The 22,514-nt window shown below is 40.6% G+C and overlaps 1 protein-coding gene across 1 annotated transcript; it reads right to left on the bottom strand.

Annotated features, from left to right (window-relative positions):
- Positions 1-206: 206 nt before the first annotated feature.
- Positions 207-21,813, bottom strand: kntc1 (kinetochore associated 1; the record flags this gene model as incomplete). Its single annotated transcript, XM_080466832.1, has 59 exons — positions 207-580; positions 1,733-1,887; positions 2,972-3,061; positions 3,148-3,277; positions 3,670-3,733; positions 4,061-4,115; positions 4,449-4,505; positions 4,808-4,903; positions 4,991-5,126; positions 5,230-5,354; positions 5,442-5,520; positions 6,219-6,274; positions 6,376-6,488; positions 6,837-7,047; positions 7,131-7,204; positions 7,287-7,503; positions 7,862-7,920; positions 8,784-8,949; positions 9,064-9,153; positions 9,489-9,708; positions 9,796-9,905; positions 10,031-10,147; positions 10,343-10,471; positions 10,561-10,665; positions 10,762-10,925; positions 11,018-11,074; positions 11,172-11,313; positions 12,170-12,270; positions 12,649-12,821; positions 12,958-13,259; positions 13,339-13,406; positions 13,632-13,704; positions 13,976-14,095; positions 14,179-14,313; positions 14,385-14,487; positions 14,583-14,686; positions 14,799-14,894; positions 14,989-15,132; positions 16,074-16,190; positions 16,271-16,342; positions 16,553-16,609; positions 16,687-16,830; positions 16,916-17,027; positions 17,143-17,435; positions 17,677-17,752; positions 18,030-18,092; positions 18,189-18,232; positions 18,372-18,470; positions 18,562-18,616; positions 18,715-18,827; positions 18,918-18,970; positions 19,199-19,292; positions 19,964-20,065; positions 20,160-20,194; positions 20,279-20,356; positions 20,431-20,509; positions 20,760-20,875; positions 21,010-21,130; positions 21,682-21,813. The coding sequence occupies 59 exons, from the start codon at positions 21,811-21,813 to the stop codon at positions 511-513; spliced, it is 6,561 nt and encodes a 2,186-aa protein (XP_080322958.1). The 3' UTR covers positions 207-510.
- Positions 21,814-22,514: the final 701 nt, after the last annotated feature.

The raw sequence follows: 22,514 nt of genomic DNA, 5'->3' as shown, positions 1-22,514 counted from the left end.
TAATGCAAACATCCCCAACAAGCCAACAGGTAGTAATAAAAACAGATTTTTATTTAATATGATTCTTTGTTACTGGAGAAAGGATTTCAAGGACTTCAATCTGACCTGACAGAGATTATGTTAATCTGTTAGGAGGACGGGGGACTGTCTCAATTCAACCTCCCCTGTTCATCATAAAGTTTGTTCTGATCCACGAGAGGACACGGTTCAGCAAGGAAGAACATTTATTCAAATAACAGATAAATGTCAAGTGTATTGATACAACTTAGGAGACGATACCTCCTTCCCAAAGCCCATTCTGCATGTTAAGAATCACAGTGAAAGAAAGTGGCGGCTGTGTACTATTTCAGTGAACAATCAGTAATCAATGCCTCAACGATAAAGATAAATATAGGCTGAAACTAAAAGATATTTTCTGGTTATTAAACACTGCTTGATAGACGATAAGAAGGATTTCTGTGGGGCGTCTTCAGGTCCAGGAGATCAGCTTCAGTTCCGTCCGGTCACTTGTCAGCACTTTTCCTTCTTGACGCGCTGCAGGCTCTTGAACTTCGAGTCCACCTCGTCTGCCTCGTCCTGACTGAAGAGCAAAGATGAAAAATTTACTGAGGAACTCTGAAATTTGTTGCTTCAGGCTGGATGAAGCGCTTTTGAATTCCTCCTGTCACAGACTGTGTATTTGCATGTTTATCATGTTGGAGGGACATATTAAAGATATTTACAGAGGCGCTAATCTTATGGTGAAGTCTGCAGTGAGTGGATTCGCTTCCCTTCTTGTGACAATGTGTTTGTTGCTCTTTGTACCATTTATTCTCTCTTTCCATCTTCAAACCTAAACCAGAACAGCAGAAAGTTTCCACCCGAGTCTGGTTCTGCAAGTTTCTTCCAGTTAAAGAGAGTTTTTCCCTTTTGCACTGAAAGCTGTGATTGGTTGTTAGAGAGGAAGACAGACAAAAAGCGCTCTGTGTTCCTCGTAATGAATGGAGAGTGAAACTAACCCATCAAATATCTTGAGCTGTATTAAAAATGTGTAATCATGAACATTATTTTATGTCATGATGGTGAAACTCAGAAAACCTAAATTAATTTGTACACAGTTAAAAAATGACTGAACTTACCTTGTTCACGTGCCGATTATTATATTGATTTGATTATTGTTATCTTTTCTGTCCACGCTGGTTATTTTTACCACTTAACGTATTTGATATTAATGGTGGAGGCAGAGGTCACCACTTCCTGTGATTTACGACCAAATGTGGGGCTGTGACAGCGCCGTAACGGTCAGACTGATCCCTCTGCTGACGGAGGGTTGGGAAGGACCACAGCCATCACCGCTACACTGCTGCATCTTCCCTGTAGCGACGCAACGCAGTAAATAAAAATTCTAAGAAAGATCTTGGAATTCGAGGAATTCTAAGATTGAATGAAGATGAATTTCCCCATGTAAGATGAATAAAGTTTTATCTTATCTATTATTAGACTTCCAGAGTACGATGGTCCAATCCCAGAGGAGACCCCCCCTCCGTCTTTATTTAGCCAATTTTGCACTTATTTCAATGATCTCGCTATTTGGTTGTTCTCTCACCTAGATTTCACTTGTCAGAAATTTTTCTGAGGACACTGTAAACTTTGCCTTTAATGACAGTCTAATCATAAAGGTGTGATTATTATTCCAATCTACTTTTAGGTGTAGAACTATTTGAAAGTTGACACATTGACAAAACCATCTCACCGGTTCTCGCTGATCAGGGAGTCCGCCAGCTCTTTCACTGTCTCAGCATTTCCACACGACACAACAAAATCCTTCAGATGGGTGAAGTGTCTGGTGTTCAGCACCGTTGACTGGAGTCCTTGTCGGCAGATGAAATCTAAAGCACAGTCCCTGACCTGAGAGATAAGAAGAATAGCACTGGTTATGTGAGGCAGTAACAGAATATGAAGTAAAAGAACACTAATCTATTATTCTCTTTATATTTTCTTCTTGTAACAAAGTAAAAGTGTCCTCCTGAAGGAAGTGTACTTTTATGTTTTCTGGAGGCACATGACAACATTTTTGACATGCAACAAAATTTACCGTTTAACATGGAAACCGTCAACAAATATACTTTCTAAGAAGTACAACAAACAGTTACAAGATTGCAACAACTGTATAGATTATTTTATGATAGAAGAAATATCTACAACATTGCTATAACTCCATAAACCTTTATTTAAGTACAGAGGGTAACCAGCAGAGGCTCTTTAGAATGACTGAAAATGCATTGCATAAAGTAGTTGATTTGAGTAATTTCATATTTTATAGTTTTTGATTGCTCAAATCATCTGGTGGAAGCTGAACACAAAATATTTGTGTTCAAACAAAAAGAAAAGAGAACCTGAGCAAAAACTAAACTCATTATACCACATCTGACAGCTCTCTGGTCCCAGTATATCTTATTTTGTTTTAGTGTGGGGAAATGCTTTAATATCCCTTTTTAAAATAGCACCATGATTTAGTAAAATGGATAACAGCTCATTCCTAACATAAAGCACAAGATACAAATTTAAACATGTACAGATGAGACGGATTTAAAAAGCTCTTTGTTTCAACTCTAAAGCAAATCATGTGTTAAGCAACAATTCTTAAAACTTTTTTCCCCCCATTGTTGTGTTAATAACAGGTAACATACAGATTATTTGCTGGAGCACTGAAAATCCTTGATAAACTTGAACAGGAGTAAGTTTAACACATGTGTGCACAGCAACTTGAAAATTAAATTCAGATCCAAGACTACTATGCTATGAATACTTAGTATTGGTGGCCTGTTGTAAATATATGGACATCATTTACAGCTCCTGCATAGAGGATGAGGCTGGTGTCCAATTACAAGTTCAAGATGCATATAAGATTAAAAATGGATTATCTTGAACTGTGAGAAAGCTTGGTTAAAAAACAAAATTTCAAAAATGTTGGCTTTTGTGTACATCAAACCTTTGAGGGGATCCCAGCCAGCTGCCCCGTTTCCATGTGCTCTTCCACCTGATCCAGGACAGTGACGGGATTATTTGCAGACAAGAAAGCCTGTGAAGCAACCAACAAAGCAGGGAGGGATTGGAATCAGAGCATAAAACACACAGCTCCCGTTCAGGTGTTGTGTCCAAACTCACCTTTATCTCATGCTCCCTGGTCTTAACGCAGGATATGAAACAGAGAGCGCCCAGGGCGAAGGCATACAACTCCACCTTCTCATAATCGCTGGCGATCCCCCGCAGGTCCAAACTCAGGAGAAAAGGGCATCTTGAGAGGGAACACAAGAGGCAGGAGAGTTGAAATAAAAGTGAAGAGAGGAAGAAGAATTATATGATCATGTTCACCAAATCAAACCTGGGGCCACGAAATTGACATACACACACATCACACACACACAACTTGTTGAAGATGCCTTTTACTTGTTATTTACCTACATTACATTTTCTTAACCTCTTGCAGTTGACAGCTTCCTTTTTTTTTTTTTTTTTTTTTAATTCTTCCATTCACAAAACGTCAAAAGACAGAATTTAAATAGAGCTGAGGAATTAGTCCAAAATGTTTTGAGCAGCAGTGTGTTTGTGTAAATGGTCATATTTGGGTTCTCGGAACGAAGGTCGTGCGCAGGCTGGCAAAGCAGGATGAACGTGAATTAAACGTACTTGGTGAGGAGAACGAAGGATCTGTAGAGCTTTTCTAGTTCACACGAATCCAGAGGCAGACAAACTGTAACCAAGAGAAACACAAGAAAAACATGGTGAAGAAGACAGACAAGGCTTCATCTCACATCAGGTGCAGGGCATTTACAGTCATCATTCAACTCTCACTTTGCCTGAACCTGCAGATGTCTAACAGCAGGGGGCAGTATTTACTATACAACCTCGATTCATACAGTAGTTAGCCTGTCAGTTTAAGGAACTTTAATTCTCATAAATTGTGAAATATACCAGAAGGCAATAGTCAAGGGCCTTTTCCCAAAACCTCGGTGGATAAAAAGTACATAGATCTTCAAGATTTAGTTCACAGAAGTTCATTTTAATGTCCAAAATGTACCTTTGATCAAAGAGCCCACTGTTATGGTCCTCCAGGCTTTACAAAGAGATGACATCTGACGGAGAAAAAGACAAGTCACCCTTTACTTTCATTAGCCTTGTAGCAATGATGGCCAGAAGTGTTTTGGTAATCTCTGCCCTCAAATATCCTCCAACAGGAAGCTCCATGCTATGGCGATAAATAAATTAAATCATCAATGCAAATGCTTTAGACGTCAATCTAAAATTCAACACAAAGAAAAAAAAAAAAACATCAGCGTCAACTGACCAAATAAATCTTTGCCATTTCTCCGACATGTCCCTTTAGGGGTTCCATATATTTACATACACACTGGAACTGTAAAATATACCACAACATGTGAAATTAGTCAAATAAGGTGATGAATTACCTCCCACAGAGCCGGCACAGTCACTATCGTCTCCAACACTTTCTGCAAGTGGCTGATCTGATGAATAAGAATTAAAAAATAATAATAATTATATTACACAGCAAATCACCCAGCTACTATTTTTAATCTACGTTTACAAAATCTGTATATTCACTTGATATTACTGGTGTTAACTTCTGAACAAAACCAGGACGGAATTCTTCACTCAAATTTTGGCTTGATTGAAAAATCTCAATCATCTTCTTCTGTTTGTGAACAAAGTTCTGTTTAATGATGCTTAACAGTCTAGCCATGAGCTGTAAAACAAAAAACTATTTGAAATCCAGTGTAACTAAAAAAAAAAAGGATTGCCTCCTTACCAAGTTAAAGCCGAGCAGCCTCTGAAGCAGACTGTTCAAGAGCTGCGGGTCATACACCTTGTACTCCAGGCACAGATCTGCCACCAGCTGCACTGCCTGAAGAGACAATGGATCTTCTGATCATCTGCAGACAGCCAATGGCTTCCATCTCTAAGCCTCACTATAGTCAAGCTGCATTAGTACCTGAGGCTCGTGGCTGTGGTTCTTCCACAGCCCTTTAATCAAGCCCTCTTTAGGCGAACTGAGGAAGGAGCGCACTGTGTAAGGGATGTTCAAAGCCTCCAGCTGAGAAACGAAGATGTAGCACTTCAGGTGATATCTGTGTATGAACACAAAAAAAAACAAACACATCCCATAAATCACTGGATATCAACATCAGTTGTCCAAATAGTCACTCTTTAGCAGTTGTAATGGCTTTTTACTGGATGCTGGACTTTGGGATCTGCAGCCGAGTCTCCAGAGTCGCAGCATCGACGAGGCGGACGAGACAGAGCAGCACTCGGGTCTGATGGCAGAAAGTCAGACGAGGCCCAGAACTTCTGAGAGGCTACAGAAAAAAAAAAACACAACACATTAGACACTAGTATCACACTGTATGTCCAAAGTATCTTTTTTCTCAAGATATCAAACACACCCAGGTTTCAGCAGACAGGATTGGGTTTAGAAGTTGTACCGCATCATCCATGGGGAAAGACTGCAGCATGTACACCACCCTGCAAAAAGTAAATAAACAGTAAGCCCATTATAATTTCATCCAAATGCCTCAAAATTGGGATTAAATCAATAAATATTTGAAGTAAAACTTAAAAAAACAAAAAAAAAAAAAAACCCTACAACAGGGATGTTTCTGATGATTTTTAATATGAGCATTTTCTGTTCAGCAACCTTCATACAGGTTCATGCAAGTGAAAGTGCTTCAAAGATGGTTGACAAGGTGATTCTAACACAAAAAGGTAATGACAACAGAAAAAAATACCGTAAATACAAGACAAGAATAAAAGAGGGGATAAAAGTATTTTAGAAAAGGTATTTTAACAGTGATCATCAGAACTAAGCCGGAAAAAAAGATATTTAAAAGAGCTTTAAGACATAAAATCAAGAGAAAAAATGTCAAAATAAGTCTGTTGTTAAATCCCAAATACGACTAAATCTAAAAGCACACATTGTTAGGTATTTTATTTGATAATAAAGTCTTAAACTGTGGTTAATAACAAAAACTACATTTACAAAACAAGTATAACGTCTAAAAAGTAAATCAAAATGACATAAAAGACAATAAAAATCATAAAGAATAATAAAACAATAAAACAGGTTGTGAAATAAAGTAAGTAAATAAATGTATGTGTTTGACATTTTATTCAAAATCCAGAAAACAAGTTAATATGTGCCGAGGTGTCGGTGATAACTGTACCTCATTAGATCTGGGTCGTCTTCAATGTTGTCGACACAGTCCGGATTGCCGATTTCCTTTAATAGTGGAAAAAAAAGAAGAAGGAGGATTTATTGCGGCAGCTATAATAGAGCACAAGAGACCAGCTGAAACAAAAGTGAATCTGAGACTGACAAACCTTGGCAACAGCAGGTCCTGTTTTACAGATCCACTTTTCCAACATTATGTGGCAGATTTTCATAAGATCAATGTTGTTGATTGCTGCTATTTCCTTCACAGCAGCGTGTACGTCTGAGGCAGAAACATGTCCAAATTATAAATCAAGTTCTATTGTGATCTGTGAGGAGAGAGAACGTCTTGGGAATACTTAAAAAAGACATAAAATCTAATTTATAATAGGACGGTAATCACTTTTTTTGGGTAGCATAAGTAAAACGATCATACAACAATATGAAGGAGCAACATAAACAAGAAAGTCCATGTATAAAGAATAAATCAAAGTCACGTCACTAAATCAATCAAAATATAGATATAAAAATAAACTAAAACGAAATAAAGAAAAAATAGTTCCATAAAGAAGTTTGTTACTTTTAACACACGTGAATTAGTGGCAGTTTCTGAAAGTATCCACGCGCTCACCGGGGAAAGTTTGAACTCCCGTCTCTTTGTATCGCTGCTCCACACTGCTGTGCTCGTACAGCGCGGCGATGAGCCTGGTGGGCAGCCCCGTCAGCTTCTGGTGCTCGGGGCTGTTCAGCTCATTGGCGATTAAGGCATTCTCAGTCGCCGAGCGCTGAAACTGCAGCTTCAGTTTGGACAAATAGGTCTCCGCTTTGGCTCGCGATGCCTCCTGCTCAAGACCAGCAAGGTGTGAGGGGGGGGAAAAAGAAGCAACAAACAAACAAATACAAATATACGTTTCTGTATACTGACGTCAAGATTCGAATCCTTCAGCCACGCTTCACCAAGAGCCAAACAGAATCTGAGGTATTGTGTCCTTCCAAAACCTGCGGAGAAAATGGAAAACTGAGTGTCTGCAGGTAAACGTTGTGACGCTTGGTCTTGAGAGTGTCAGTGTGCCGCTCGGACCTGGTGGGAGCTCCTGGGTTACGCTGTAGGCCGTCGCTGCGGCAAACTCTGGGTTCTGTATGCAGCGAATGAAGTGCATCATAGTCTTGGCCACCTTGAAGGTCTCCTTGTTGTAGCCGTGGCCCTGACCCTTCTTCCTTTGCTCAAAGAGTAACGGCTTCATCTTCTTCTCGAACACATGGTTTGCAGCAGACATGTATAACTTGTCGAGGCTCATCTGGAGACAAACGGGGCACAAAGGGAGAATTAGGAGCCAAAGCACTGAATCAAAGACGAAACAAAGAAGAATTCTGAGATGACCTGGTGGTTAACGTCAGGCTGATGAATGATTAGGAAACACTGTTCCTGGTGAGGAGAGCCTCGTTTCATTCAGGTTCTGGACATTGTGTGAATTGTGAGAGAGATCTTAAGGTATGTCTGTTTGAATGATTATCAGTGTTGGCGGTGGTGTGGAATGAATCCCGGGTGGGTCCTACCTTTTCCCTGGAGCCAGCCGGGATTGGTATCAGCTTCCCACAACAGACAGTTGGATAAAGCAGCTATAGAAAATGCATTAATAGATGAGGGTGGTTTACCTTCATTAGTTTGCTGATCAGAAGAAGTGTGGGGAAAGTCTCCTCACTAAGCTCAGGGGCTGAATGGAAAAAAATATTTGAAGTTTTAATTGATAAAATGAATTGGAAATTAAATAAAGCATACTGGATCTACTGAAGCATCTACTGAAGTTTCACAGTCTAAACATGGTAAATGCAATTAAAAGCATCCAAAACCGTAAGAATGAACGGCAGCCTCTTTAGAAGCTGAAAAACTGTGACACGCTGGCAGAATCTTGACAGGGTGTTAAAAAAATAGTAACCTAAATAATGATAACCACGATTACTAAATAGACTGGATTTATAATTTAATGGTTATAGGACCGCGGCAGAATCACTCAATCATTTTTTAAATGAAACGTAATATCCGTCAGTTTAAATTCAATAATATTGTGTTTGTTGAGCTCATGTTAAAGTTGTGCGATTGTTGTCTGGTTATGGGTCTATTTCTCTGCTTTCAGTAGTAATGTCTCAGTTTGTTTAGATATCATATACAGTGTTATTGTTGTTGTATGCACGCCAGATCCTATCAGTGGTGATTGTACAGGAGTAAGTTTAACACATGTGTGCACAGCAACTTTAAAATTAAATTCAGATCCAAGACTACTACGCTATGAATACTTAGTATTGGTGGCCTGTTGTAAATATATGGACATCATTTACAGCTCCTGCATAGAGGATGAGGCTGGTGTCCAATTACAAGTTCAAGATGCATATAAGATTAAAAATGGATTATCTTGAACTTTGAATCATGGAAATATGAATACGACCTGGTGGAGTTCAAGGATCTGATAATAGCTTATTGATACGAGTATAAGACTACAGATGTAAGATACAGACACAATCCAATAAAATCGAAATGATGTCTATGCATGAACTAAAACAAGCACAGAGACTAACTCACAGATAATCTTCCAGTAGTGTTTGGTCTGTATGAGCAGGTGGAAGGGCAGCCTGCTTCTGGACAGAGGGTTTGGCAGCAGACCGTTTTCAAACAGGTACGAGTTCTCCACGTCTGACGGAGGAGACACTCGCTCGTAGGACCTAAGATGCTGCAGAAGGGCCATTGCCTGTGGATTGAAGGACATTTCTAACTCTGTACAATCAAGTTAGCAGAGCACGACTGTTTTTTTAAAAATTATTTTAAGCTTCCAAAATTGTGCTGGAGTGTGTATATTAGTCACCTGACGAACAGGGAAGATGGTCACGTTCTCATCTGCAGCATGTATGATTGTCAGCACTACCTCGATTCTCTCATAGTTATAAGGGCTGAGCTGTTAAAAAAAAAAGAAGAGGATTTTAAAGATCTGGTGAATAAACAAGTTATGGGATTGCATTAGAAAGGTACAAAAAATGTATAGTGCCTTCCATTTGAAACTGAATGTCCACTCTCAAAAAAACCAACAACCATGGTTTGACCATTTCAGTGAAACACAACTTTATGGAAACCTGAATGGACGTACTGGCTAAAGTGGTTATTAAGGTCTTGAAACATTAAGTGGTTGCAAAAACTCTCTGACACGTTACTGGCACGGCTACATTGACATTTTAAATCAAAGTCCAAGTTGGGACCTGGAATTCTGAATTCCAGCTCATAAAAATCTGTTACCTTGAATATGGAGGTGCAAAGACTGTCGGTGAGTTCGCTGGTGGTGTTCAACATCGGGATGATCTGCAGGACTTGATCCAGCGCGTCAGCATGACAGAGAGGCGGTCCGGCGTCCTGGCATGAGGCCAGGTCACCTGCACCACCTTCTTCATCCTCTTGGAGCAGCAGCAGAGTGGTGATGTACTGGTTGATCACGTTGTCCCGATCTAGACCAAAGGTACTACAGATGGATGAAATATATTTAATTTTTGCTTTTACACTTTGATGATCTGAGAGGAAAAGATGGGACCGTGTGCGTGGAGCTGACCTGCAGTACTGGAGGACAATGTCTGGGGTGACCCTGCTGTTCTTCACCATGTCGGGGATCAGGCTGCTCTTCAGTTCAGGCCGCTGCCGAAACACTGGCTGGATCGATATCTGGGGCCGAGCGTAGAAAATAGAAAGTCATATGAAACAAAGTGGGAGAAAATTATAAGTATAAAACTACTAAATGTATTTAATCCAGAATACTATTGATCACCATAATTAACGCGCTGCGTTACCTCTAATTTCCCCAGCTTGATGCCCCACTCAGCATCAGTGATGACAGAGTGAAACTTCTTCTGTTCTTGTGCTTCATTGAACAGGCAACAGAGATCAGCTCCGACTTTGGCCACAGCCTGAAATGATAACGAAAGCCTTCAAGAAAACTTACATGTTTATGTCTGTGATAGTAGTAGTAGAGTCTATTTCACAAGGATGGTGGCGCCACAAGTTTGAAACCAATCACAGCACAGTATGTAGTTTTTATACAACTGGTTTTTATGTCACATTTTCTTCAGCTCATTGAGTCGATCAGAAGCCATGTTGCTTACAGATATTTTGTCGTAGTTCTGCCAAGTGTTGTCGATCACTTTCCACAGTATTTTGAAGACTTCTGCTTTCGGGAGGAGGGTACAGAGTCCAATGGCCAAATCGCAATCCACCACCCTCCAGTTGAACACCTTGCACAAACACAATATGAAACTCTCCAATAAAAACCCAAAACAAAACCCTTGTTTACACGTTGACTCATTGCGCTCAGCAGACACACCTTGTTTAGGAGGGCTATAGCCACGGAGCTCAGAAAAGTGATAGTAGTCTTTCGGAGTTCGCTCAGGCATGCGTTGTATTGCTGTAGCTCTTGTGAGTCGTACAGCTGGGAGGAGGCAACAGTTTACATCAAAATACAATTATCATTTAGAACAAAATAGCTGAGATAGATGGAGCTCCGCTATCAGAGACGCAGTGATACCTTGACACTGAGCTTCATGTTCATCACATTGGAGGTGACATGCTGCAGACAGCTGCCGTACGAGTTGACCAACACTCTCATTGCCAGCTCCAGCTGAGTGCACTCCTGTAACATCCGCAACATGGTGGTCAGGGGGCCGACGAGGGGCTGCAGCCGGTTTGAACCTGCACGTGGATCAAGGCGGGACAACAATTAACCTTTACAACTACAATATTTGAGAGAAGAATGAGATGACATTATTAACTTTCACACCGACCATTTACAAACGAGTGATGTGACAAACAGGAACAGTCCAGCGGGTACAGCTTTGCATCTGCAAAATGATGTTGAACTATCAAAGCTGCTCAAGACGACATCAAGTGCGACAATGTTCTGAACTAGACAACAGATTCATGTGAGAATTTTCTTACCGTGAGAAATGGGCAAAAGGCAGTTTGTGATTTCATACTGGATAGGAAGCACTGACGCCGGGTCCAGAACAATGCAGTCCTCATGAAAACCATCTTGAAAGCTCCACTGAGAGTAGGAGTCTTTTTCAGTCACGTTAAAGTCCTGTGACATCACAGAATAAAACTTGAAAAGTCATGTAACACAAAACGTTTATATCAGTTTAATCAAATCTACATTCAATTAGTTTTTTCGGTTTATTTTATATAAACATAGTCACATGGCCACTTATTCAAAATTAGGTGGAAGTCATGTCACTGAAGGGTCATCACGACGCCAAAACCACAACACGAATAGCAGCAGAGTAGTGGTCACCACTCCTACCTCACACAGTACATCTACGGTTGAAGTCCCACCTTTGTGGTTACGATTGCTTTTGTTTAGTTGAAAATATTCTTGTTGGTCCTCCTTTATCCAAGAGGCTTTTTTGGAAACTTTACTTATGGTGGTTTATTTTTGTTTTGGGTCTGTTTTTGTCTGTGAATCAATTCACGACATTTTTATCAAATACCTTATTTTCCACCAATAACATCCATTCATGTCTTGCTTTCCTTGCCCAGGGCCGGTCATGACAGGGCCTTTCAGTCAGTATGCTTTATATAGTCATTTGGGATCAGATCCAGTTCCCCATGAACCAGAAGATGAACAGATTAACTGCAAAAGGCCCCGGCATCCTGGCCCACAAAAACAGCGTGTTGCTCACTCCCTGGTGACTTTTGCATTTATTTCATAACTCTTATATTTGTGTTGTAGGCTCTTGTATTGTGGTGGCACCTCTTGACTACTGTACTTTTTTACTATAAATTCACATATTACAGATAAAATGACCGATTCATATCATCTGTCAAGTATTTGATTTGGTGAAATATAATGACTCCCAACAAAGAATAAATAAGAAAAAAAAAAACATCAAAAGCAAAGAAGAGCAACATGAAGTGACTCTATGAAAGAAGATGCTAACCATGGCTACGAAGCCATAGTTGTCCGATAACTGGCACTGGTGGTAGACGTCCATAGCTATCCGTGTGCACTTGCAAAGCTCCAGACAATCCAGCAACAGATCTGCAACAGTTTTTATTAACAGAAACTTTAGAAAGGATTAGATGCATGAAGAGAAGCCAAGTCAGCTCAGAGAAGAGTTACATAAATAAAGTCAGCCTAACATGAGTGATTTCCTAAAGCATTTCCCAGCATGCTCATCGAGATCAGAAAAACAGCTACTAAAATGTAATTTATTTAGTTTTAGTTGTGCCAGCAACACACTTCACCCCTTTACGCATTACCCCTGGGATTTGTGTATTTTTGTTTTGCTGGGTTTAGGATAGAAACAGATAGCCAGTCTACTCTTTTCCATTCTTTTGCAAAATTGCAATACTTAATTTCATAAGTGATTGATAAAGATTTGATTGTTTTTTTTTAAACAACAAAACTTTTCCTCACCCGAGTCACACACAGTGATAGCCTGACAGGCCAGGTCGTGGATGACAGCCGGCAAATCCATCCCCTCAGGAAGAACCATGGGCATGTCGGCCTCCAGCATCTGGCACAACATCTTGGCAGCGTTGAATAAAACCTTCCCTGTGTTGCTGTTACAGTGGTGCTCGTACAGCTCACTGGAGACACAAAAAACAAACCACTGTTGTAAGATTATAAATAATGTAAATGGTGTCATAGGACTCAATGACCAAGACGAAATGTAGAGTAATCAAGTTCCATTTCCAGACGCGACACATCATCACACATCCTGACCTTAAGATCTTCAGGGCTTTGTCCACCTTGCCCGCTTCCAGAGCACGCAGGGCAAGATCAGACCACAGTTCCTGCTCGGTGCGCTGCAGCTGCCGTCCCAGCCGACGCAAGCCGGCTTCAGTGGAGATGGTCTTGGTTTTGCCGTCTGGATCATTAGCCACCATTGAAGATTTGATAGGTTTCCCATCAGATGGACGACAGCCTCGAGTGTTTTCATATGCTGTGATGTGATGCTCCTGGATCTGTTTTCGGATGGTTGGATCCTCGTAGTTGGACGGGGTGAAGAAAACGTCAAAGTCTTCCTGCATGAAGAGATCATAAAGTTTTATGAGACATTATATAGTATAAGCAGTTTAATACCTAAAATCTAATGGGACTGACCTGCAAGTGGGAAATGGCCTTGAACATGACGAGGTTGTTCTCACATGCCATGCTCTTGAGAGTATCATCTGCTGAAGCACAAAGCCGATTATCATACTTGGATGTCCACATACAGTATATGCTTAAAGGATTTCTCTTTCCAATGTGTGGGATATTTTACAGTTACTAGAGTCTGAAAGGAATTATGTTAATTTCTCACAAAACATCAACAACTTGAAGATCACTCACAGGGATTCATGGCTCCCGAATGGAAAAAGTCAACTGAGTCAATATTGAATAAAGTCAATACTTGCATTTTTGGATTATATGCAGGTACTTGAGAGCCTCCACCATAACCTGGCTTATGATCATCTGGTGTTTCTTGTGCTATTGTAGAAAAAAACAAAAAAAAACAAATGATTACTAAATTCTCATCATTCTGATCTCGACTCAGATTGGTTGATAGGCAATAAAAGTGTTTACATTTTTTTTTCATATTTGTGATGTTAGAATCCAATTGAAACAGGAAATGTGTTGCGAAAAGGCAGTTAGTATTGGCAATAACAACCTCCAACTAATGCACAACAACAAGACTTCAGTGTACGTGACAAAGCATAGAACAGCGACTTTTACACATAACATCAACTCTTTAGCTCACCTCCTCTGATATGTGGTGTTTGTCCTCCAGCTGCAGCCAAGCCCACGTTGTGAGACGCTCTATGACACATTCTGCCTCGGCAGACGACAGCTTCTTCAGGACGGTCAAGATTTCCTCAATCTGAGTGCAGCATGAGCGACCGATTACTGGCAGAGAAAGACTGAATAACAAACTGTGATTTGAAGTTGTGTGGATGAACGCACCTTGCCTTGACCCGTCAGCTGGATGAGATACAGGTAGTATATCTGAGATGTTGGCAGTTTGTAGCCCTTTGCTAAGATCAGGGCGTCTTCCAGAGACGTCTGCAAGTCTTGCTTCAGGATGTATCTAATGAGTGTCTGAGGAAACAGGCTGGTATTATTTTACAGGCCGTTGCAACAAAATCACAAGTCAATGCAAGAAAACTGACCATAATCTGAGAGCTGGTGGAAAGGTTGACGTTACGGATCCCGTAACCACTGAGGAGCTTCCGTATCTCCATCAGATGGTAACTCTCATTTAAAAGCTCTTGCCTGCAGGCGTAGATTGTACACAGAGAGGGTTTTTAGCCATGAAAACATAACCGCATCACCGAACAATTTATTTGTAAGAAACCGCATCAACATACTTTGGCCCGTCCATCTCCAGGTACTGCTGAACCAGGTTTTCTACATCTTTGGTCCACGGTACCACAGCTTTCTGCATGATGGCCAGCACAGCGTCCACCATCAGCTGCCAGGAAACACGCCAATGTGAGATGTTAGAACTCCCACTACATACTTAATTTCTAATATTTGTTCAGCCTCCCGTGAACTGTCAGTACTGCGATGTTACTGAAACGTACATCTGTATCCGTCATGCAGCTGTGAACAGCAACTGCTTTGGCTTCCCATTCAGTGAAGAGCGTTGTGGTTTGGGAGCTGCAGCGCGCCAGCAGGTCCTGACCAAGTGCAGATGGGTGGCAGAAACAAAAGTGCGGTCAGGTCACTCTGAGACGTAAACACGAGACTCTTCACTGTGTTTTAGGGTTTTACCTTAATATACTGTAGGAGTAGCTCATCTAAAGATAAGTTGTGCTCTTCAGCATAAGGATTGATGCAGTTTTCCACCGTGGCAGCGATCAGCTCCGGAGCTGGCACTTTGTCCAGCATGAAGAAAGCTAAACTCCAAACCGTTCTCTTTCAACGACACAGAAAAAAAAAGATTATTAGAGAATAACAAGATAACTCGTAATCAATCAATCCACCAGGCTTTAAGTAGACATACGTAGAAACACACAAATGTATACTGTATATGTGCACATGCTAATATCCAGAATATAATCCTAAACGTGGAGACTGGGATTTACCTGAACTGGCAGAATAAAATAAGCAAGTGAAGTGTGGGAATAACAGTCTGTGACAAAAAGGTATCTCTCAAAATTACAAACAAAATAGGAATAAAAGCACTCTAGTGATAAACACTGTTAAAAACACAAGGTTCTCATGTAAATGGTGGCTAAAATTTTAATTCTAAAATGTAGACTGATTTAAAAAAATAAGAAAATCAGGATATAAGTTATTGTGATTGGAAATCCTAAAATGTCTTATCGTATATAATCATCAATAAATTATTATCAAAGAATTTCTACAGAAATTGTCTTGGTTTCCTTTGTTGTATACTAATATCAAATGATTCATCCTGCACTTGAAGATTTGAGGACTAATTCTGTCTCTCCTCAACTTTAACTGCAGGGAATCAATCTGAAACACTTTAACTGGAAAACCAACATCACAGGATCTTTGATCTTATACAATTCACTGTAAATAAATAAATCATTTGGCCCCGATATCGGCACATATTGAAGGTGCAAATTCCAACTAAATCAGAAAAACATTATGACCAGCGGAATTACTCTCAAAGCTACACATCGGTACGCATGTGAAAAAATTACAATGGCAAAATGAAAAATGTATTTGATAGAATAACTTGTATGAAATGTAATGCCTCGCCATAATCAATTCCACTTGGTGGACATGACGACGAAAAGTTGAAATATTATGGGGAAAAAAACATCTTAAGCGTGGTTTGTGGAAAAGATGGCGTATGAGTGGCGTGTTTTAACTTTTGCAGAACGAACCTTCTCGAAGACTGAAAGTGAAAGTTTGCATTTGTATTTCCGCTGGACGTCCAACAGCTGACAGAGGTTGGACACCAGAGACTTCAGGTTCTCCACCTCTTCTGCACCATTAATGTCCTGAAAATCAAAATACTTTCACAATATATTTGCAATGTATATCAACAATCCAACAATCGTGACAAGATGAGTGAACTTACAGATTTCAACCGTGTCCACAATGAGGGAAGACCAAGTGTTGCCAAGTCCAACCCGTTCTGAGGCCACGCACTCTGGGAAAATAAATGATTAAATGTAAACTTATTGGTTCAACTAACCGATTAAAAATGTGTCATTTTATATAACTAATTGCATGCATTGTGTATTTATATAACCTTCAGAGGTCTGTCATGTATAATTTTGGATTTTCTTATCAGCTACTGCAATCAAAGCTGCTCGGGTCACGTTGTTCTTTATGAAGTTGATATTTGTTCTTTATTTACCCTCTCTGTCAACTCCAAATATCTTGCCTTCTGCTCCAGCCATTTAGCGAGGATTTTCTGTCGGGGAATAGACACATTTTAATGAACACATAGAGGAGACGGTGGACTTTTATGCACGACTGTATTGATCCCACCTGTCCTTCGGGGAGGACCCGCCTCAGAAAAGGAACAAGAGCAGTCCTGAACCAGGGACAGAGCTGCTGGGATGGCAGGTCCTGAGGGATGGCACCGAGTAAAGCCTCAAGTCGGCTCTCATCAAACTCTGCTGCAATCTGGCCCTGTCGCAAAGCATCACATGAGCTCAACACAATTTCCACAGAACTTTCTTGTTTTATCATTCTTACTCGGTAAATGTTTATAAACCTCGCTTCGAAGCCACAGCAGCTGAGCACCCCTCATGTCTCCATCTCTCAGATGAGCAAGAACGTCTCCTAAATTGTCAGTGCTGTTCAGAAACTCAATCCAGGCGATTCCACTGCAGAGAAAAACAAAGTAACACACTGAAATCAGCAAGTTCAACCAGCTGCAGCACGGACAATGTCGAGTATGGTAATGGTGTAGAGACGCAGTGGACAAAATGTTGACTTTACTTGAAATTTTCGGAGCCGTGCAGGCTGTAGAACGTATCCAGCCTGGCCATGGCCTCGTGGATCTGTGAGCAGGAGTATCGAGAGGCAGCGTGGTTCAACATCTTCACTGCCGTCTCGAAGCTCGGCCACGGGGCCTTCAGGCAATAGTCCACCACATACTGCTCATCCGTGATCTTCATCAGGTTAGTCTTGGCCTCGTCCACAAGCTCAGACCACATGTCTTGTCCGTAACCACCGACCGACGCCGAGGCCAGCTGCTCCAGCACGAAGTCCAGCTTCACTTTGTAGACAAGCTGAACAAGAAAAGGATGATTAGTGGCGTGTGGAGCTTCTGTTTGGGCTTCGCCAACAGTCTGAAAGAAACAAGATTCATTTGTCTTTCCATTGTCGTTTCTTTAAATGAAATCTCTGAAGGACCGTTTAAGATACCGCCGCCTTCAGGAGACATGAAGCTTGTCCATTTCAGTTCCTCTGCAAATTAACAGACTTCACTTCTCCGTTATAAACTCTGTGCTCATATGGAACAGGGTTTACCTCTAAGTCCAGCTCAAATGTGATGGCGAACTTCTCGGCCTCTTCAAACATGTGTTTGTGAAGAAGTCTGCTGAGTCTAGAAAGAGAGACACCAAGTGAGTCTCAATCCATGAGGACAGGTCCTCATAGAATTATGTTTTATACTCATGCTTCTACTAATTTCAGATTGATCACTGCAACATGGTTTTCTCATATAGTATATACGGAACAGGGAAAAAAGGAAAGTCTCATTGCATCCAGCTGTAAAGGACGAGGCAGGCAAATTTTCTATATATTCCTCAAAGGCAGACATGAAAAGATTGACAAGTTTTAAGGGCTAATGCAGAAATATATATATATATTTTTTAGAATACCTGTTCTCCGGTAAAGCCTCTGTGAAGCATCTGACCACGACAGAATTTATCGGCTCGCCACAACTATCCGGAAAAAAGGTTAAAACACTTAATAATACAACACAAACGGCATTTGGAAATCTTCAGAGATATTCTTACAACATACAACATACACCATACCTTTTAGTGTTCTCATAGATCCCCTCAACTAAATAAATAGTATCCTGAAATAGAAGTAATTTAAAAAAAACAAACTCAATTAAAATGTAAGTGAGAAAAAGTCAGTAAAGTTATATAGATTTAACTTTTATAGACAAATTCAGAGAAGTATGCACATAACTGTTTAGAAAGTGGTTCGCTCACCATGTTTACTCTTGTGTTGACCAAACAGGAGACCGAGGAGACGTCGAGGGAGTAGTAGGCCGTCATTGAAGGCAGAAATCGGATTTGCAGAGAGCTGATCTGAGGGATCAAACATCAGCATATAGAGATCAGAATGTGATCTGAATGAATGAATCACCGAAGCGTCTTCACAGCGAAGCGCCGCTGCTACCTGGTTTTGGTCCGACTTTGTCAGTGTGATAATCCTCATGCTGTCTTTGTCTTGGCTGTAAAACACAGAGAAGCATTTGCACACATGAGAGTGTGTGAAGGAGACACGCCGTGTATTTCCAGCTACAGAATGTGATAAAACACTCATCCACACCCCACAGTGGAGGCAGAGCCACATTCCGTGGTGAGTTCAAAGTCATGAACGACGAGATCCGGCCAGCAGTGAATCATGACGAGGAACTGGAGATCCCAAAGACTCAGAATGTCCTGAGACGTGAGAAACAAAAAATGAAACCTGATATAATACTGCAGAGGGTTGAGTCCACAAGCGGCTCACGCTGACGCGGTTCAACTCACCTCAGTGTTGAGGATGTACAAACGGTTTTCTGCAACCACCATCTTCTTCACACCTGAAATGTCCACACGAGGAAACCACCTGATCAAACACGTCATCGTCTTACAGCCTTTCCATGTTTTAATCTTTATTTCCCAGTCTTTACATTTCTCTGTATAATTCCCTTTCAGTCTCAATGTCCGAAGCAGCTTTTTTATTTCACCACCTGCTGAAGCCTGTACAGATTAAACTGAACATTTGTGTCTCTTCTAAAGATCTGCACACACACACACACTAACATTACCAGGGATTAAGGCGTCATCAATGGTGTCAGCAAGATACATCTTTGACTGACGAGGGTCCATCTTCCATCGTGTCAGAACGTTGTCTTCGCCGCCCTTTCAAATGAACCAGATTGCAATTAATTACAGAAAAGGAGAACATTTTGTTCCTGGGTTAGGAATGCACCATCATTACCAGTCTTTGTTGTTAGTCAATACCTTTGTAGTGACTATGAAAGCAACCTCAGGTATTCTTATTTCACTGATAAAGTCAGCTGCTGTTGCTGGTTTAGATAAGGAGCTTTAAAATATCACAGGATTGTAGACAAAGTTTGTCTACATTTTGCGAAAAGATTAATTCCTATTTCATTTCTAAACCCCAGCTGTTTGTGTTCCGTTAACTTATTTACAAGAAGAGTAACAAAACTGGGTTGAATAAAATGTCATGTGGAAATCTCAAAGCGAATTCAGTTAAAAAATACACAAGGCCATTTTATATGATGTACATGTGAATATTCACATGGGAGGCAACAGCAAGTTTGCAATTGTAGAAACTGTACAGCCACACAATCTAATCAATGTAGTGCTACGGTCGGGGTCAGGGAGAACTACTATAAAACCTGGAACGAATCTACGTGTGAAGACACTACACCTTCTTAGAAGGTTAAGATTATTTGGGTTTAGTAAGAATATCATTTACTAGGCGAGTACAGAGACCATCCCAAGATATGGCATTACCAGCTGGTTCGGAAAAGCCCTCTGTTAAGTTTACATTTCAATTCACCCACCCCGATCACTAAGTGGATCTCCTGGCCAAACTGCAGCATCACTGCTGTGCTGCAGCTGTCATCTTCCATGGAGCAGAAGTCAATATTGATGAGGGACTGAAGCTGAAAAAAAGAAAACTGATTATTGCATTTGTTGTTGTTTTTTTTAAAGAATATTACTTTTCTGTTGCATGTAATTAGGTTTGCAGCAACTCACCTCCTTCAAAGCCCCAACATCCATCTTTTCAAAAGCTGTGATGGCAAAGGTAAACGTTTTTTTTAAGAAATGTGGAAACTAAATATATTGTGCAATATTTCAATATTACATTTCCATACCCGTCTCAATCTTTGCCAAATCAAGGTTTGCAATGTGGAAGAAGCCGTTGTTCATGAGAAGGAACATGTGATAGATCCCTGACAAAGAAATCCCATAGAATTAGAAAAACAAATATATTACCAAAACACCTACTTTTGTGAAGAAAGGTTACCTGCAGACGCCTTGTCTTCGTCTATGATGAGAGAGCAGAAGGTTTTCTTATCCCCTCTGCACGGTTTCTCAACCAGATTCTACAAATCAAGGAAATAAGAAAAATGGGTGATGATGGAAAACGTCCCAAAAATCAGACCGAGATATATTTTCGGTATTTAGTCAGATCGTCAAAATGATAAATAAGTCAAAGCTGCATCCTCCTGTTGCGCCGAGCATCTTTAAAAGGACCCCTAGTTAGTGCCAATTTGGGCAGAATTCTTCAAAAGGAAATACGTTGCACCGGAAGCTCAAACCAATCATATTTAATGTATCTCCCAACGGTCTCACCTTGGTGAAAAGTTTCTTTTTGTATGGAACGTAGAAAAAATGAATGTTCCCATTTCTTTCACAGACCACCAAGAACTGCCTTTCCCGGCAGACATTGAAAGCATCCACATCAGTTTCTGAAAGGAAAAAAATAAAAAATAATAACATTATGAACGAAACGCACGGAACTGCATTGTGAGAAAACACCAAAGTTGGAAAAGGGTGCGAAATGTGTGGAGCAGCATTTGATGGATGTCTGAAAAGTGTTTACCAAAGTGAAGAAGCAGCAGGATGGTCTGAAAGCTCTGATCAAACAGAGCTACGGTCTTGTCTGCGATGACAATGCTCCAGTTTGACCCGCTGCAGGACGAGAGACGAGGATTCCCCTGCGCCTGCAACGACCAGAAGTTCAACATTTCTGTCAGCTTGCTGACGAAAGACTGCACGCACAGAAACCACGACTCTTTATTGTAGGCAGGGCTGCATCAAAGAGGTCAAATGTAAAACAACAAAAAGTGTTTAACTTCAAATCTTGCAGCAAAAAAAAAGAATAAAAAGAAACCCAGTTGAGAAAATCTAATCGATCACAGTCAAGTAGTCACATCATGTAGCATGAGTCCAATCATCTGATAGTGGGAAGCAGTTCATATGTTGTTTACATGGATCCTGATTGGATCATTCAATCAGAAGTATTTCCAGGTTGGATATTATTCAGATCAGTTTTTCATTTCGATTACTTATAGTCCGTGTAACGACATCTAGTGACTTACAATGAAATAAGTGAACTTTGACCGAAGTAGAGATTAAACTCAACAAGTAGGCTGGCTCTGTGGGATCCCGGAGGTCTTCGCTACGCCCCTGGACCCTCGGTTCCGTGAGGCCGTCCCACCTCGACCCCATGTAGACGGACTGTGTTTTGTTTTGCTTTCTGGACTGTGCTCACCTCGTTTGCGGCGGAGATTTTGACCAGAGTGTCCACCTGGTACAAGCCGCTGCCATTGTCCTCTCTGGAGACACTGTCCAAACAGGCCGTGTCCTCGCTGGCCACAAACTCCACCTCGCTCCACGTCGTCATTTCGCTGAGCTGAATGAGGCAGAGAATGGTGAAAAATACTTTTACTGTGAGACGACTCCCGCAAGATGCGAGTATTCTCAGTCCCGTTGCGGCCCATCAGCTGAAGTCTCCGTATGGAAACAACGGCTTCAGTTTCACCGAGATAAACACACGCAAAGACATGTCAAATAAACTCTTCTGGTGATTACTGTCCATTAAGACTGGAAAGAGACTCACCTTTTTAATAAAACCAAAGAGACAGTAGCTCTCATAAAGTAGACATAACTTCACAATTTGGCGGCTTTTTAGGTTTGTCGGGCGTCACTGTGGGTTTCATACTTCCTCAGTTTTGCCTTTCAGACATTATTGTAACTGGGTAACGCATTAAACTTACCGTAATTGAGTTGTATTACTTATACTTTTAGCAGTTTTTTTTCATTTTAGTTTTTTTATTTAAAGTGTATGCTTTTAAGCATATGTAAGAACAACTATCCTGACATAATTAATTTAGCTACTTTTCGAATTAAAAAATTGCTACCGAGTCATACATTCATTTAACTATTCTTCAATCATTTTGATGTGTAAGTCATTAGCTAATTCATGGTTTATTTTATATGTATATACTCTAGTTTGACAAAGTCAACAATTCATACAAGTTTCCTGAAAGACCAAACTCAGGATGAAAAACCCTCAGACGAACAGAACGTCCGCTGCAGGAAGAT

Source organism: Lipophrys pholis (assembly GCF_963383615.2).
Source record: "Lipophrys pholis genome assembly, chromosome: 7".
Lineage (NCBI taxonomy): Eukaryota > Metazoa > Chordata > Actinopteri > Blenniiformes > Blenniidae > Lipophrys > Lipophrys pholis.
This window is presented reverse-complemented; position numbering and strand designations above follow the sequence as displayed.